Below are 17862 nucleotides of genomic sequence, written 5' to 3'. Positions count from 1 at the left end.
CTTTTCCACGGGAAAACAAGGCGCACAGAGCTATGCACCAAGAGTATTGGAATGAGAAGGAAGGAGTCGCTCTACCTTGTAGTTCAGAATAAATGCAAACCTACAAATCAGTGCAAGAAAGGGGCGTAGTGCGAACGACTCATAGGTAGTGGTAGCCGATACTCCTGATATACTGATACTCCCTAGGCTCGGCTGCTGATCTTGTCCCAGTCTTCACCCGCTTCTGTTTTCCGAGCTAGGCAGTACGCATGGTCTCATCGGCTTCTTTGCTACTGGCTGCTTTTGCTATAATGAGAGCGTTCTCTGTTCTCTGCTTCCTTTTCCACTCCTGCTTATCGTAATTGGCAGCGCGTTCAGTGTACCTTGCTACTTTCGCTGTATGACGCGCGGTAGTACTTAGCCGCTCTTATCGGCTGCCTGGGTGGCCCTTTCACCTAATGCACAGTGTATTATACCCTGTGACCGGCGTGCCGACAGAGCCTACAAGTGCCCAGGAGCCCCCTCTTCAAATTCAAAGAACAAGCGTTTGAAGCTGAACTGTTCACTGCTTTCCTGGGGTGATGATTACGACAATACTGTACTTCTGTGGACACGTATTACTCACGGTAACGGAAATCATTCGCGCAACGTTATTCGATATGCTAACATCATTACTGCTGCTACTGCCGTCATCCCCGAGAAACCCAAAGAAATGACACGACAGGAATGAAATAGGCTCACAGTCCCCCCCCCCCCCCACCCCCCCCCCCCCCCCCCCCCCCCCCCCCCCATGGGCAGAAAGACAAACAGACATCGGCAGAGAAGTCAGGTCAAACCATCCCCAGCTCTGCGTGCTGCAGTAGCTAACAGCGGCTCTAAGTTGCACAATTCAATTGTATCTTAATCGTTCTCAAATAAATTAGTTGGTGAGAGTTTATTACACAGGTGACGAGATAAAACGGCTAATATACCGCTATTGAATTACCAGAAATTAGAAAAAAAAAAGTTCGCCACTTAAAATTTACTAAGCAAGGTGCCGCTATAGCGACCACCATTTAATCAAAGCGGATGCGATGCCAATAAAATTCAATCATTTGCTATTCATCTCATTGCACGCGACGCCACCGAGACCGGCAATGGATTGCCGGCCTAAGAGAGAGCAAAATTACGCCCGTGCGGAAAAATCAGGACAGAGGGCGAAATGCATTTCTGCTAGGAGCTGAAGAGGAGGAGGCGTAGCTCTATTCTTTGTACTTATCTCTCTAGTGGAAGCAGCAATCGGCGAACAAGATGACCACTATCGGCCCCGGGGGTGTTTCTGAGTATCGCTCTCCAAGCCCAGGTCGGTGCAGTCGTCTCGGTGACGCGTAAAACTCGGCCCGAAACAATGAAAGACCAGGCAAAGAGAAGTGGGCGAATAATGGCCACTTAGGTGTACGCCCTTGGCCAACCCTTGACCAAGCACAGGTGGGCAAAGCGGTGGACTGAGGAGCTCCTAATCGCGGCCAGACGTACTAAGGAAGAGCTGGGCAAGGTGATCAACCGCAACAAGTGACGGGTGCGAGGGTGTCGAAAGACGCACGGCGTAAGGAGAAGGGGGGGGGGGGGGGGGGGGACGTTAGGTATGTCTTCACAATGAGCTCCCTTTACCTCCGGCCACGTTCACGAAGTCCTCGCCCGTGGCACGGTACACTTCGATGTACCGCTGGCCGATGTGGTGCTTGTGCCTCTTGAGCGCCATGTCTCGGTGTTCGCTGTTCTCGAAGCGGACCAGCGCCTCTCCGTTCCGTCGACCCTGTGGACTCAGGCACAGCGCCACGCCTCCCCTGCGAGGAGAAAAAAAGCCCAAACGTCAGTGTCTGTGACATCACTGCGCGAATAACGATCTAGGGTATACACAGGGACAAGTATGCAGGATTTTCTTTAGCAATCACCATTACCATAGCGCACATCGGAGAACGGGAGCCCTCACCGGTTTGGTCTCGAGCAGCCGGCTAACAGCAGATATATCGGCCTCGGGTGCCGCTCGCGCATCCTGGAGATTTTCCTCCACAACAGTGCATTTTTTCGATCAAGTGCAACGCAAGCTGTCGCGGTTCCTGAGGGAAGCCTAACTCTATTTCTGCTTGATGCTTGTTAATGTGTCTGTGTGAATTTTCACCATGATAATTTCTCAGCAACCTGGATCGAAATTGTTCGTGCGACTGGTGATTGCGACTGGTACGACAGGTGACTGGTGCGAATTATGACGGGCGTATAACCTCCGCCTAGTCTTTTTCTTTTTTTTTTCTTTTTTGCGTGTGCGCGTCCAAAAATAACGCTATAAATATGTGTCCTGGATGCTATTACGTCAGCTAAACGGTCAGGCTGCGGTGAGGAGACGTTTCAGGTAGTAATACTTGTTACACCTGCTTACTTCAATCAATACTTATTTCAAACGAAATGGAGCCTGAAACGTGGTCTTTTCCGGGCATCATTGCGTTATAAAAGGTGGAAAAAAAGAATTGTGGAGCAAATGGGTTGCTCAACAGTATGACTTCGCAACCGCTGTAGGTTCATACATGCTTTGCGTTAGACTGCGAAGCCCGAATGAAGATTCTTACTGATTGCCCAACAAAAACGCTGATTGAAATGAAATAATAGGTTCAGAACTGAGGAAATAGTGAGCGTGTTTTGTTAAATGCATAATCAGTTGGTTGGTGATTCTCTGGAGACGAGCAGCAGCTAGCTTAGTTCTCCTGTTACATCTGCCCTGCAATTTCAGGAGTCTGTCTGTCTGCCTGCAAGAGAAAAAAGTGGCGATCGAGAGTGTTCCTTATATCTTTGCTCACCTAGACTTCTATGTGTCTGCTGCGCGACACAAAATCCCGAGCTGCTCCAATTTACACAGCAACGCAATCAGCAAACATCACTGTGTTTTCTGCACCAAATGCATGGGACAAAACTTGGAGCAGCCATAAAGTACCGAAATGAGAACAGTGCGTAAAGAATGCCATTCGGACGTGCACGTCGCACTGCCAGGTACTCTGTTTTGATACTGTAGTAGAAATGAGTTCGAAAATGGCATGGCTTCATTTTTAGAATGAGTAAAAGAAGAGATATATACCATCGCACGCGACAGAAATAAAAGAAGAAAAAGGTTACCTTTGACGGAACTCAGATGAAGTTAGTAATGAACATGTTTCTGCTTCACTGGGCTCTTCAGCTTTCCTTCGGGAATAAGAAAATGCTGCTTTGCAGCGACATAACTGTAAACTAGGGCGAATACCAGCAGATTATTATCTTTTTGTCCATTTTCAGAAGCCACTGAGTCTAACAAAGAAGCACAACAAAATACTCGCGGCGAAGGATCTGTCACACATTGTGCTTGCCTATTCATGTCTTGCTGTAGCCATACTTGCGAGATCATATACTATATACTTCACTTAGTGCAGTCTGGGCACAGAGCTTACCGTAAAATTACTCACTGACGCAGGTATAGTCAACGATTGCCATCGTGCAGGCTGATGAAATGGATTGTTCAGCCGTCGTGAATATAGTGACATGTATTTTTCTCTCGTCTGCTAGTACATCTTCTTTGTTCTACACTTGGCGTATATACCACAAAGAAAAGAGGACGAGTGACGTCAAAGAGGAGAGGGGAGAGGAGAGGGGAGGGGGGGGGGGGGGGCTGCATGCATGCTATTGCAGGAGGCAAGCGTGCCGAAATTGCATCAAACAAGTATACTTTGCCTCTGATTTTTTATCGCAAGTTATCAGCATTGGTATTATAAGATAAAAGCTTAACAATAGCGCTGACAAGCTTGCATCCAACGCGAACAGCTGGCACGCTTCTATGCCGGATTCACTACTTGAAGTTATTCTGCATAAGTTCAAGTAGCGGACTCCAAGGTATCACTCAGGACACGCACGGAATACAGGCCACGTACTCGTGACTGGACGTTTATTGTTAAGCAATGAATTAAGAAGCATAAGCCAACACCTGGCACAAAAGTACGAGCTTATTCGAGTAATTGCTGAGCTTCGCCATGACTAGATTAATGCCAAACACGCGATTTTAGTCATTGCTTTAGTTTTCACGCAGTCGGTTCCAAACTTAGTGGGCTTAAACCGCACGGTATAGACTCTGAAATGCGCTAGGTAATGCGCACATAATTTTCAGAATCGCGTCTGCAAAAAATTACAAGCAGCCGAATAAAGGTTACGCATCGGTCCAGCTGTTGCCCTTCAGAGCGCCGCACACTTGAACCCTTACCGTGTCCGGCCTTGACTGCCCGATGTCTCGCCAGGCCCAGACGCAATTCTGCAGTACACACACACGCACGCACGCGCGGAGTCCATATCTGCGCGGTGGGGAGGACCCTCAGTGCAGCAGCGGAGCACCACGCGGCAGCAGCCCTGACTCTCGCGACGTCGTCGCTCGTACGACTACGGCCGCGGAAACGCGTGCAATTCGAGAGTCAGCGTACGAGGAGCCTCCGGTTTCTAGTGGCGGCGCGCACCGGATGTTGCACGTTGCGATCCACTGGCGTGATCAGTGCACAGATGAAGAGATCTCAGTTTTCTTCGCTACTCATACTCAATCAATGTAACCTGCCCAGGATGTAAGCGCTGACCCAGCATTTTTGATCGAGTCTGGAGAGACATGCAGTGGAAGTGGTATGGAGGAAAGCCTTCCGCGCTTGGCATCGCGCGGAGGATCTAGCGGGCTCCCGAGTGAAGCGGCGCGAGAATGGATGCGGTCCAACCTTTGGCTGAATGGCATCCCGGTTGTCAGGTGGTCCGAGCAGGGTGCCAACCTTTGGGTCAAGGGCCCAAAGTCGGCCTGGTGGAAGCCACGTCGCAGCGACCTCGGCAGGCTCGCTTATCCGGCTGCTAGTCCGCCCCTCGGCGCGGGCAATTGACGCGTCGAGCCGCGCGCCGGCGCTCGCGAATATCTCCCGGCGCGTGGGGTGCGCGGAGAGTGGCATTATCGCGCGCGGACGCCTTCCAAGCTCCGATAGCGACGAATAAAAAAAGGAAAATAGTTCTACGGTCAGAGAGGAGGAGGATGCGGTGATAACGCGCCTCTCGCTTAGCGCCCCCCTCCCCCCCCCCCTCCCTCCCTCCCTCCCTCCCTCCCTCCCTCTCTCTCTCTCTCTCTCTCTCTCTCACACACACACACACACACACACACACACACACACACACACACACACACACACACACACACACACACACACACACACACACACACACACACATATATATATATATATATATATATATATATATATATATATATATATATATATATATATATATATATATATATATATATATATATATATATAGTAGAGTGCTCCCGCCGGCAGCCGGCACGAACTACTGCACAACGAAGGCAGATGATGAAGATCAAGGGCCGTAAGATCACTCTTCGACGGACATGCTGATGAGAGGCGGAAAAAAGTGCGCACACAGGGAACTCCGATGTATATGTCGGTATCAGCAGTACTCAATCCCCGGGAGAGCTGCAGTGGCGTGAAATTCGCAGTGCTGTGGCTGCAACTTTCGCGCGCCCCGTATCGTGAACGCTGATAATGAACCAATGCGCAAGAGAACTATACTCCATCAATGGTCTTCAGTGAAGCCGGTAGCGGACTAAAGGGCACGTTATGCTATACACTGATGAAAACAGAAAGGCCGTACTTCGTAGAAATTGGGAGACATGCCGTGACACAAAACGCAAAGGGCATAACACAAGATAACCAATTGCACTTTCTCTTCGCCATAGTTCCAGAATCGATCTGACAAAAGTGCAAAGAGCCCCTGCCTGAACACGAACGTCTTCTCATACTGTGGACATGGCAGTGATTGGTAATTCTTTACACCAGAGAGAAATTGTATTTATACTCTCCCATGTGATCATACTCCCGTGCGCGGCGCGCGTGTTTGCTTGTATGCGAGAGAGAGAGAGAGAGAGAGAATTTATAGCTTTCCCTTTCAGTGACATGGAGTAGTAGGCTATTTATTTATCATTTGTAGCTGCCTTTTCTCCAAGAATTTTCGACGCCTACATTTGTCTCTCTATGACCGTTTTCTGATTCTGTGAGCTCACTGTTCCGGCAAGATGCAAGATAAGGAACAATCGTTCCAATTCAGTAGCGCAAACCCACGCGGAGAGTGCGAATAGTTGTTCTCTTCACCGTGCGCGCTCTCTGTACTATATGTTTTTCAACATTTCACTAGATATACAAATGTGACCCTCGTGCCAGTAAGCACACAGAACTTAAAAACCATGTAGCTTGTTTGATTATCAAAGCGGCGGCAGATCATTCATTCTATATAGCAGTCCTTCAACACCGTAGCGGCCAGCAAACAACGCAGCATTAGTTCACGCCGTTGTCTAAGATGTCGACTCTGCTCGATTACGACGCCAAAATTTCGTATACACTCTGGATTTATTATTTCATCCGTTTACTATCGGTCGCTCCAACCCGAGACGTCAGAGCAGGAGCCGCGAACCCGACGAACTGAAGGTCCAAATAAAAGGTTACTCAAAGCGGTCCTGAGAAGAGGAAAGGTGCGGTAACTGTCTCACTCGGAGTGGACAGCTGGCTTAGGACGCTTAAGCTTCTCCTTGAATGTGCGATACCGCAGCTTAAGTGTCCTCCTATTTTAAAGGAATGCGCAAGTACGCGAACAGGGGACTGCAAGGGAGGCATGCAAAGGGGAGCCATTAACACTGTGTCATCATGCACTTAAAGGTGGAGCTTAATGAATAATTTGAAACAGCTACGGGGCCGCCCTATAGGAAATCGGTCATATATGACCGATGGTTTTTGATGCGCTGTCAAACGCTAATTTCTGTGTGATGACATACGCAGCTGCTTCTAGGCAGACAATATGATTACTGCAGTTTCGGTTGCCGCGAATTTCACTTATTTTTTGGTAAGCGACGAAGTGGAAGAAATAATTACTCGCAGCCGAGTGGTCACAAATGTGAACAAAATTGGCATCGATCTCAGTCCAGGACGCGCTACGAATTCGGAACCTTTCGCATGATTTCGCTGCTTCTGCCGCGGATGTTTATGCGAGAGCGCGGTCGAACACCTTCGCCGTACCGCAATTTCAACTCGGGTGTAGTTGGGAGTTACCGGAAATGTTCGGAACGTGGCAGGAAAATTGCCGGGAGTTGTCGGCATGGAGGCCTGTAGTTGAGACTGTGTACCCGAATCACCCGATTTTCTCACAGTCCCGAAAGAAACCGTGAAAAGCATTTACATATATAAAAGCCAACAACGCTATTTTATTAAACAGAAACTGCTGTCATTGTACAAAACTATCTTAAAAATACCAGTTATATAATCTATTTTCTTCAGACAAAACGAAATCGGCCGATCTTAACCAATCGAGGCTGAGCCGGGAAACCTCATTTGAACCTTCCGCGCTTTCCGACGCCTGGTCCCCATGGCAACCAAACAATGCGAACTTGCCAAGCCTAGCAGCTCGGTAAATCAGGAAGCAATCAGACAATATGGGGCGTTTTATCGCTTAAATTTGGTGGTGCAGGCGTCATGAGACATAGCACAAGCTTCGTTGGCCTTTCGTTTGCCGTGAACGCGTGACACCATGGAGCGGTAACGACAAACGTGTGCCGAGGCGAGCGACCGCCGCTTGGCCGGACGCCGCCATGTTCCCCGAGGGTCCACGCTATTTCGCCGAGTTAGGGTGACCGTCATCCGCTGACCCAAAAACCCAAGGCACGCTTGGGTTCTGCGCATGCGCACTCGCGCCCAGCTATTACCCTATCCCCCTAACCGATAGGGTCACCCTATTCTAAAACTCCCTATGTGCTGTGCTTGCGCAGGAAATCCCGTATATTTAGCTTGCCGGAGACGTACTGACGTAGACGTATAGGCCCGTGATTTTTCGCTCGCAATGTAGATGCCGAATTTTCAGGGAAACGTTTTTTTTTTAAAAAGCGCTGTCGCTTTAATAACAAAATAACAGCAACAACAACAATAAACTATGCGGTTGGATGGATGACTCAATTAACCCTTCATGTGGGTTTGCAAACCACCACGTGCCGGTAGACGCCCTTTCTGGGCAAATGGAGCGCTTCGGGCATGACGCGAAATAGCCTTATGATCCTTTCCCTCATACAACTCATACCCGCCAGTCAACATAGCCGCAGCTTATATACATTAGGAACTGAGTTATCAGACCTAACTCCAGCTTGCGTAAGGTCACAGAAACGGGTGAAAAGGTAATTTAATGTATGATTTAACCCCGTTTCGGCTTCGTGGCTTCAGCTCAATGAGAGAGGTGGATGTGATAGACGTTATGAAACGCAGTGTTCTAGCGATAAACTATTCACGTTTAAAATATTACGAATTTTGTATCATCAGGCAAATCACTCGTGTTTTTTGTTCCCGAGTACGGCACGAAGCAGAGGGATGCGGGTGCCTAACTGTCCCTGAAAAGATCCGTTTCTTAATGAAATTTTTGAAGTTTTAACGAAAATTTCGCTTCTGGCTCTAAGTAGACGTAATTTATACAGCGAAAACCTGCCTCTGGGTGGCACACCCAAGGTGGCTTTCGTCTCACAGATGCAGCTGTCACATACGCGCAGATGCGCGTGCGCTTATTGAAGGAGAGTCGCCGACCATCACGGCACGAGGCAATCAACGAGGCACGGACGCGTGGCGCCTTCTGTGCGAAGCGGCGAGATCTAATGTGTACGCCGTTTGTGGCGCAAAAATCGGGCAATAATAGTTTTGTAGTGTTGCCGCCGTTCCTGTTCAGCTAGCACCGGTCGCAGTATCGGCCAGGCTGGCATGTATTCATGTCCACGTCTCGAGGGTAGCGTGCTCGTGTCTCGTTTCAGAACACTCCCCATTCCTTCCCTGCCCAGTACCCCCGTAAGCATTTTTCTTCTCTAAACAAACAAACAAAGAAAAAGACCTGTCAGCGAGTTTTACGCCAAATGTGGCCTACATTTTTTTTCCATATGTTGTGTAATCGTTCGCAATGAGGGACTAAGCGTAAAACGCAGCGGACGCCAACGACAGTACACAGACGGCGTCCCCACCTCCTCAGGTCCGGATGCAGCGCTCTCCTTAAAAACAGAAGTGTGCAGCTATTCTGAAAATCCTCCTGCTAATACCAGACCAACCTTTGACCGAACATTTGAACCAATAGGTACAATACGTTACTTCAAACCAGGTTATCTGAGGAACTCAGCTGCGGCCGCAACTGGTTTTCTTCACACGAAGCAATAAACAAAGAATAACGAGCAAACCAAAGCGGCGAGAGAGATGTGCTGCGATTCGCCTCACCGTATAGTAATATAGAAACGCTTTCCAAATCAACGTAGGTTCAACAAATGCAATTAATGTGTTGCATAAAACAAGCTAGGCTTTCGATGAATGACGAATTCCCGAATGAATCAACAAAGGGACGTTTTGGGCCAGTTGGTTCGACATATTGTAGGGGATAGGAACTGCGACTTCAAGCAGGACGGAGAGAAGTATAGACAGGACGAGCGGAAACTAGCAACTGAGCTTTATTAGAAAAACACCCGTAGCAGCAAAAGGAAATCTGCGCGTCACAAAATGTGGGACAAAAAAAAAAAAGAATAAGCCAAAATGGTATCTCGTCTAAGCAGGGTGAGATAACCAGGGATAAGGCCCAAAAAATCGCGATAACACATGTGTCACAAGTTGACGAAAAGCTGGGTCTCTATCCAAAAGAGCCACATATTGCTCACTTACACGTGTCAAGCCCAAGATTGCGCATATGTGCCATTTCCAAAATCTCCCTTTCAGTCTTGTTTTTCCCTTTGCGATAATGGTGGCCTTATTCAGCAAGGGGTATAGCAATCCTCGCATTCTCGGCAGTGTTTTGGAAGATTGGAGCCATAGTAAGAGACCGTTAGTACTGTCGCAGCCTATCGTTTATGCCGTCGGCCCAACGTAAACTCTGCCGCATCGCAGCGGGAACTGGTACACCACATTTACAGAACAGTGCACATACTGTGTTTTCATGTTCGTGCTTGGTCGCACAGGCGACCCTGCGCTGGCCATCCGCCACGCGCTTGCAGAGTTGGGATAGCTTGCAGGGGGCTGAAGAGATAAGTCGAATGCCCCGCTTACCCACCACCCTCTTCAAGCTATGCGCATATAGGACCAGAATTCCAGCGAGGCTTTGTTCAGAGGGACTACCAGCTCTTGCCCGTGCACATTCTGCCTCAGCCTCCACATCAACGATTCCGCCACCGACTGGAGAATGGGTAGTGGGAGCCCTGACTTCCAATTTGTACACTTGGCACTGAAAACTCTCACCTGCCTTGTTCCCAGGGCTGGCCTCATACAGGTCATGGCTATGCCGCTCTTGATTAGTTTCGAGTGGCAAGAAGGAAATGGCAGAATAGCCTACCTTGACTGCGGTGTATATGCACAGAAGACATGGTCGTTAACCGTAAAAAAACGTTGCAAATCTGAAAACTTAATGATCTGTCCTTGTTACTTTTCAAGGGTGAAATTTGAAGAATGGGAACATTGCTTGAAAACTTCAAGAACATCCCATGCGACTAAGTCACAGCACGTTGAGCGGTCAATATTAAGAAGGACGAGAAAATCATCCACGTATCAAATCACTTTACTAACAACAAGATTGGTGGCGTCGAAGTGAAGCTCGAGCTTCAGTCAAAGCTATAGCCAGGAAAATTCCGCACAGCACAGGCGCCACACACGAACCAATGCAAATGCCGTGTTTTGGGCATATAGGTTCTCTTCAAACTTGGCAGGTGTTGCACTGAGGTAGCACCACCCGTCTCGGGTAACGCCGCATTGTTTCTGGAATTGCACGACACCTGACACATCGATAAGGTCGCTGACCGCGTAGAGAAGTTCATCATGAGGGACGGCGTAGAAGAGCTATTCAATGGCTATAAAAATGCTCTAATTTTCACCAATAACGCCTTCTTGCAGCACTGCTGTCACGCTAGCCGAACAGGAGACCTTGCACGGATATTCCGGAATGAAACTGTTGGTGCTTCATGAGGTATTTCTTAGGGTGGCCTGCCAGCTATCTCTCTCTGACTATAGATCGTAGAGGGCACGATACATTACCATTCTTGGCTGAGAAAAACATAGTCAGGTCATCTGCCTAATATCCTGCACTTGGTTGTGCATGGCATAAAGGTTCATCTCTCGAAGGAGGTTCAAGGCAGCCTGCTTGACCTTAGATGTTACTGACCATTCCTTCTTAAAATTCTTGGTTACAACCATTAGGGCCTTCTCGCGAAACACACTGTACTTGGGAAAACTGCGATCCTGCCTTCCTTGTCAGACAGGAGCAATGTAAGTTCGTCCTTGTGCAAATCATCAAAGGCTGTTTAAGACGAACTGGCTGCGCGATTTGCGAGGAAGGCACCGCACTAATACCACAACGTCCAAGTGGCAGCGCTGGCGCTCTTCTCTGAGTGCCTTGCCCGCAATTCAGCGAACTAGCACGAACATGCCATGCTACTGACTGGTGCCTCCAAACAAAATTCCGGCCCCGTTCGTGCATCCTTTGAGGCAGAAAACGGGTACCTTCTCAGCTGATACTGGTCCGCGGTCGTCCGCGTAGTTCCTTTGGAATCACCAGCGGTTGAGCTTCCTGAAGAAACGCCGACCAGTACGAGCTGAAAAGGTACACCGTTTTCTGCCATGTGCAACCAAGTGCAGGGTATTAGGCAGAAGTCCTAACTATGTTTTTCACAGTCAAGAATGGTAATCTCTAGTGCCCTCTACGATTCATAGTCAGAGAGAGGTAGCTGACAGGCCCCCCTAAGGAATACCTCATGAAGCACCTAAACAGCTTCATTCCGGAATATCCGCACATGGTCTCCTGTTCGGCTAGCGTGACAGCGGTGCTGCAGGAAGGCGTTATTGATGCAAATTACAGCATTTCCTTAGACATTGAAGAACTCCTCTACGCCGTCCCTCACGATGAACTTCTCTACGGGGTCAGCGACCTTATCTCTGTGTCAAGTGCCGTGCAATTCCAGAAACAATGTGACGTTACCCGAGACGGTTCAACCCTTGTCAAGTTTGAAGGGAACCTATATATACACAGAAAGGGGGCATTGGCATTGGTTCGTGTGTGGCGCCTGTGCTGTGCGAAAATTCTCTGCCTGTACTGTAGCTTTGACTGAAGCTCAAGCTTCACTTAGACGCCGCTAATCTTGGTGTTAGTAAAGTGTTTAGATACGTGGATGAGTTTCTCGTCCTTCTTAATATTGACCGCTCAGGGTGCTGTGACTAAGTCGCAGGGGATGTGCTTGAAGTTTTCAAGCACTGTTCCCTATCTTTAAACTTCACCCTTGGAAAGCACAAGGGCAGATCATTCAGATTTTAGATTTGCAGCTTTCTTTTACTGCGAACGGCCATGTCAGTTGGGCCCTATATGCCGCGTTCAAAGAAGGCTATTCTGCCATTTTCTTCTTGCCACTCGAAACTAATTAAGAGGGGCCTAGCCATGACCTGTATGAGGTCAGACCTTACGAAGTCTCGTCGGCACAGGCAGCCATGTGTTTTCAGAGCCATGTGTACAAATCGCAACAGTCCAGGCACTGGCGGAATCGTTGATGTGGAGGCTGAGGCAGAAGGTGCATGGGCAAGAAGTCCCTCCGAACAAAGGCCCGCTTGAAGCTGGATGGCTGGCTGGTTTAACGTCCCAAAGCGACTCAGGCTATGAGAGACGCCGTAGTGGAGGACCTCAGAAATTTGGACCGCCTGGAGTTTTTTAATGTGCACTGACATTGCGCAGCACACGGACGCCACTCCGTTTCACCTCCATCAAAACGCAGCCGCCGGCGGTCGGGACTGAACCCCGGTACTCCGGCACAGTAGTCGGGAATCTTAACCACTGCACCACCGCAGCGGGGTCGACTTGAAGTCGTGTCCTGTGTGCACAAGATATGGTCCACAGCTTGAAGAGGGTGGCGGGTAAGCAGGACATTCGACTCGTATTTTCAGCCCCCTACAAGCTATCCCAACTCCGTATGGTCAGCGCAGGGTCGCCAGTGCGACCAAGCACGGACACGAACACACAGTATGTACACTGTCCTACAAATGTGGTGTGGCAGTTCCCGCTTGGGCAGACGGGCCAATGTATATAAGTGATAGGCTGCGACACCACTACCGCTCATTGCGTCAATCTTCCAAAACACTGCCGAGAATGCGAGGGTTGTTACTCCTTGCTACAACATTATCGCGAAAGGAAAAACATGACTCGAAAGGTAAACTTTGGAAGTGGCACATATGCGCAAACTTGAGCTTTACATGTGTGTAAGTTCTTTGGCTCTTTTGGATAAACAGAGCCGATTTTTGATCAACCTGTGACGCATGTATTATCGCGATTTTCTGGGCCTTATTCGTGGTTATCTTGCCAAGCTTAGACGAGATATCATTTTGGCTTATTCATTTTTCCTACTACGGGTGTTTTTCCAATAAACCTCAGTTGCTAGTTACCGGTCCTCATGCTCACTTCTCGTCTCCGTAATGTCTGAAGTCGTGGTTCCTATCCTCCACAACATCACAGATGAATGAATGAATGAATGAATGAATGAATGAATGAATGAATGAATGAATGAATGAATGAATGAACAACTTCATTTAAAACTCTTTAGCAGTCTATTTGCCAGTTTAGAGGACGGCCGGTCAGGAGCCCTTTGTTCTCAGTGGCCTCTTCAGCTAGTTGGATTAGCTTCCTCTGGTTTTAAGAGCGTAAGCTCTCACTTCTCACGTTTGGCGATTTCTGTCGGTTTGTCCGGGGCTCCGAATTTCTTTAAGCCCAAAGCAGAGTATATCATGGTGGTGTGCCACTTTAACAATCCAAGATGGCGTCTACACTAGGTCCGAGGTTCGGACCGCTGCTAAACGGTTCGTTGGGTTAATGCACACAAAATTTCTAGTCGAATCGAGCTTTAAAATGTGTGACGTAATGACGAGCCGCGCCGTAAGGGAAGGGAGAGTGGTGGGAGCCAAAGAAGGAGAGAAGGAGATGCCACAGTGGAGGGCTCCGGAGTAATTTCGACCACCTGGGGATCTTTAACGTGCACTGACATCGCACAGCACACGGACGCCACTTCGTTTCGCCTCCATCGAAACGCGGCCGCCACGGTCGGGATCGAAGCTAGGTACTTCGGTTCAACAGCCGAGTGCCTTAACCCCTGAGCCACCGTGGCGGATGTGACGGGCGAACCAGTAGCAGCAGGAGGATGCGGGTGGTACAAAACGAATCGTCGTCACGTGCTCAACACGTTTATACCCGTATTCGGAAGCTAGGAGTGAAATTAAAACGTGTCAGTAAGGAACCGCTTTGGACTGCTAATCCTCTTCAATCGAACACCAATCGGTGGTGCGCTGAAATTTATATTAATATAAATATGTCATTGCGCTAAAATTGTAACCCTATGGATGGCGGTATACAGAGACCAGAGTAGTGTCTAACGATTAGTTGGGTTCGTAAGCGTAAAACTGCAGCTCTAACTCTACTCTCATTTTGATGGGGGAGTCGCACCATCGACCTTTGGTGGTCCAAAATGGTCAAAATTCGCGCTTTCAGGGGGGTACGTACTTGGCGAACCACTCACTGGTCGTAGGCAAGTGCGGGTGGTATCAAACGATTCGTTTCGGCGAGATCAATGATTGCGACGGGGAACAGCTTACGTTGTTGCATTTCAACGCCTGTCGGCGGTGGCTGCATTTTTTTTTTTTAGGTTTGATTTTAGCAGACCCATTTCTCAGTCGATCGTCTCTAATTCTGTCGCCTTTAGTTATTTGCATATTGATAGAATGTGTCTCATGTCCGCTGTACCACAACAATATTTTACATTTTTCTTTGTACTGCTCTGGGTATCAGCTGTTTAAAATGATGGGGCGGAGGAAGGTTTTTGTTTCTAGCTTGCACCAGGTTGTTTGCTCTGCTTTTGCCGGCTTCTTATGCGGTGATGGATAAATGGTCCGTCCTAATCTGCGATGAGAGAACATTTCTTAACACTTTAGCAGCTTATCACTCCTGGTGTCTGGACATTTCTTTCTTTTCTTTTTTACCTGGCAAGGAGTACGTTCTCGCGCGCCATGTCGTGCGCCATCTCATTTGCTTTGTAGGCGGAATAAGTTAAGTTAGAACAAAAACTAATATAACATCCTTTGTGCATTTAACAAGCAAGGCGACCTTCCGTAGAATTACGCAGAAGCCTCTGCTAAGACGCACCAAAAGTACCTTAGTATGCAGATGTTAAGTATTTCTAGCCACGTGGAATATGGCGGCGCCAAGTGCGTACCGAGGTCGTACTGCGAACGTCGTGAACAAGCGTCGCTCATTTCAACAACCGTTTCCTGAAGCAACCTTGTGCATTGCTAACGACTTACGCAGTCATGAGCACAGCGAATGCAGAAGAAAATTATGCATGCGTGAGTTCTGTCGCAATACCAATAAGCTGCACAGAGGCAGTAATATATTCTCATTACATGTTATAAATGAAGCCTCGCTATAATTGAAGAATTCACGTTGCAAATGAAGACATTACCGAACGCCATTAGAAAATTAGGCTCCCAAAACTTGGTACCATCTGCAATACCATTTTGTGAAAAAGATAAGTGCTGTGGGAGACGAGAGGACGAAGCAAAATATGTCGAAAAGGAAAAGTACCTGAAATAAACGAATTCTTTTCAAGTCCAGGTCTATTGGGTACCACTCTCAATGGTGAGGCAAGTACGCAATATTATGATATACTCTCATGTACATTTTCATGAAAAATGGTTTGACCTTCTGTTGCGTAATAAAAGCTGACTTTTGAAGATTGTCCTCCACTCGCACCAAATAGCTGAGACTGTCATTAAAAATCAGTGGGGCGCGCGTTTTCAACAATAAACAGCCGAAAACTACAAGCGTTCCGAGGAAGGATCTGCGGATATATGATTGTTATTGTGCAATATCATGATATAGGAAAAACAATTGCTTTTATCAACAATTTCTTGCTGCAAAAATGCGTTTCTCCAGAATTTCTGGGTATGCACAAATCACGACCTTTTTGCTAACAGAAAAACGTAGCATTACTCGCAGAAAATATATCGTCATACAATTTCGCTAAGCTGTGCTTATGATCGTGCAAGCCAATTGATATTTTAGCGCTTGGAGGAAAGTGCTGCTGTTAGAAACACGGTTAACCCCTCGGAATACACAAGAGCGCAAAAAAGATACATACATGGACATAGAAAAGGAACAGGACGAACGCTAACTTTCAACGTGATGGTTAACCTATACCGGTCAATTTCTTAGCTCATTGGAGTATTTCTGCCAAGACTATCATGAATATTATTCTCCTCGTCAGAATAAAGATTTCATGAGCAATAGAGTGAGTTGAGGACGCGTGATGAATAGTTGAGCATGGTAATAGAACGTGAAGAAGTAAGATAAAAAAAAATAAATAATTCGTGACACAAGTGGTAGCTAGACTTGTTACAACGTCTGGTTATATTTCGCCTAGGAGTTATCGGAGGAAATTAGGAGCCGTTACACGGAAATCAGAGGAGAAAGATGGCAGCGGGTCAGGCAGGCGAAGGAGCACGGAAGCATGCAGTTGGCTGCAGCAAGCACTTGACGATGTCATTTGGAGGGACATGAGAGGCATTTGTCCACCAGTGGACGTAATCCAGCTGATGATGACATAATTAAAGAATGGCGTAATAGTTATCAGTCCGCCGTGGCAGGACAAATGCCTCTCCCATGCATATGTATCTCCAATTAACGCTGTCCGCGAGCTGCGACCACTTTCTCCCAATAAACTTCCCAATCTTTGACAGTGTAGAATATATGTAGAGGTAGAAAATTTGCTTTTCGTGCAAAGGATAGCGCGTTTAGAATCCCAGTCCCACAGTAATTTTCCACGGGATAAGAAAAAGAAAAGAACTATCCGAAAATCGACGACATAAAGTGACCATGCAAGGGGCTCGCGGCCTATCTCGGTGACCACGGCTGACAACGCATATCCTTGCATCTGATTTGGTCAACCTTGGTGCAGTTCATTTGTCCGAAATCTTCTACATGTATGCCCCAATTAAGGACTCACAAATATCTGCAAATAGTTTATTTCAGTAACAGTTCCGCGTTAATTTCCGTGGCCGGAAACGAAAACACCGGCGCTCGGACTTTCGCGAGCGAGCTTCCCCGCATATCTCTACGGGCTCGAGGAAAACAATCATAGAGGTTTAACCCTGGTTACGCCCAAGATCGAAGGATGACATTTATATTTACGAATTCTATTCGTCGAAACCTTTTCAACGGCATTGACGACGTTGTAGCATAAAGTTCAATTTTTCGTCACATTTAACTAACTACCGTTCATTAGGACTTTAAATTAGTCCATGGAAATTGTACTCGACGTAAGCGATACAATGATATATGAAGTTATTTTGTACTATAAAAGTACAATTTTTAATCACAGTTAACTAAATAACTGCAATTAAGACGCGTAATTATAAAAACGGACATGGTCGTGCACCAGTTTACTATAGTGAACGTACTAAGCGAGACTTGTCGCTATGCAAGCTAAGTGCCAGTATGACCTTGATCGAGCTCGAAGGTCACCCTGGCGCATCCGAGCGGTCCATGGGTTTGTACTAGGATTAGTAGAGCTATAGCCCTAGAATAAGCAAACTTAATTGAGCTTCAAGCAGAAACAGCTCGTGAGTGCGAACATCAGTGCCGCCTTACTCGCGGAAGCCGGAGACCACCTTTCACAGCACTCCGAATCGTGCCAGGGGCATCTCAGTTGTGGCAACAAAGCCATGCGGAGAAGCCAGCTTCCATAACTTGGCACGCCGTCTAGTATGGCCTTGTCACGAA

At 47.7% G+C, this 17862-nt stretch overlaps 1 protein-coding gene across 4 annotated transcripts in view; it reads right to left on the bottom strand.

Moving 5' to 3' along the window:
• fus (epithelial splicing regulatory protein fusilli) overlaps positions 1–17862 on the bottom strand; it is a 104409-nt gene that overhangs the window by 20923 nt on the left and 65624 nt on the right. For all 4 annotated transcript variants that reach the window (XM_084590146.1, XM_084590144.1, XM_084590147.1 and 1 more), the window contains exon 7: positions 1630–1805. In XM_084590146.1, the coding sequence (XP_084446272.1) occupies positions 1630–1805 (176 nt within the window). The remainder of the gene's footprint in view (positions 1–1629; positions 1806–17862) is intronic.

This window comes from Amblyomma maculatum, chromosome 1, assembly GCF_055883805.1.
Source record: "Amblyomma maculatum isolate TAMU_Amacu chromosome 1, ASM5588380v1, whole genome shotgun sequence".
Lineage (NCBI taxonomy): Eukaryota > Metazoa > Arthropoda > Arachnida > Ixodida > Ixodidae > Amblyomma > Amblyomma maculatum.
Note: the sequence above shows the minus strand (reverse complement) of the source record. Positions and strands in the feature narration are given on the sequence as shown.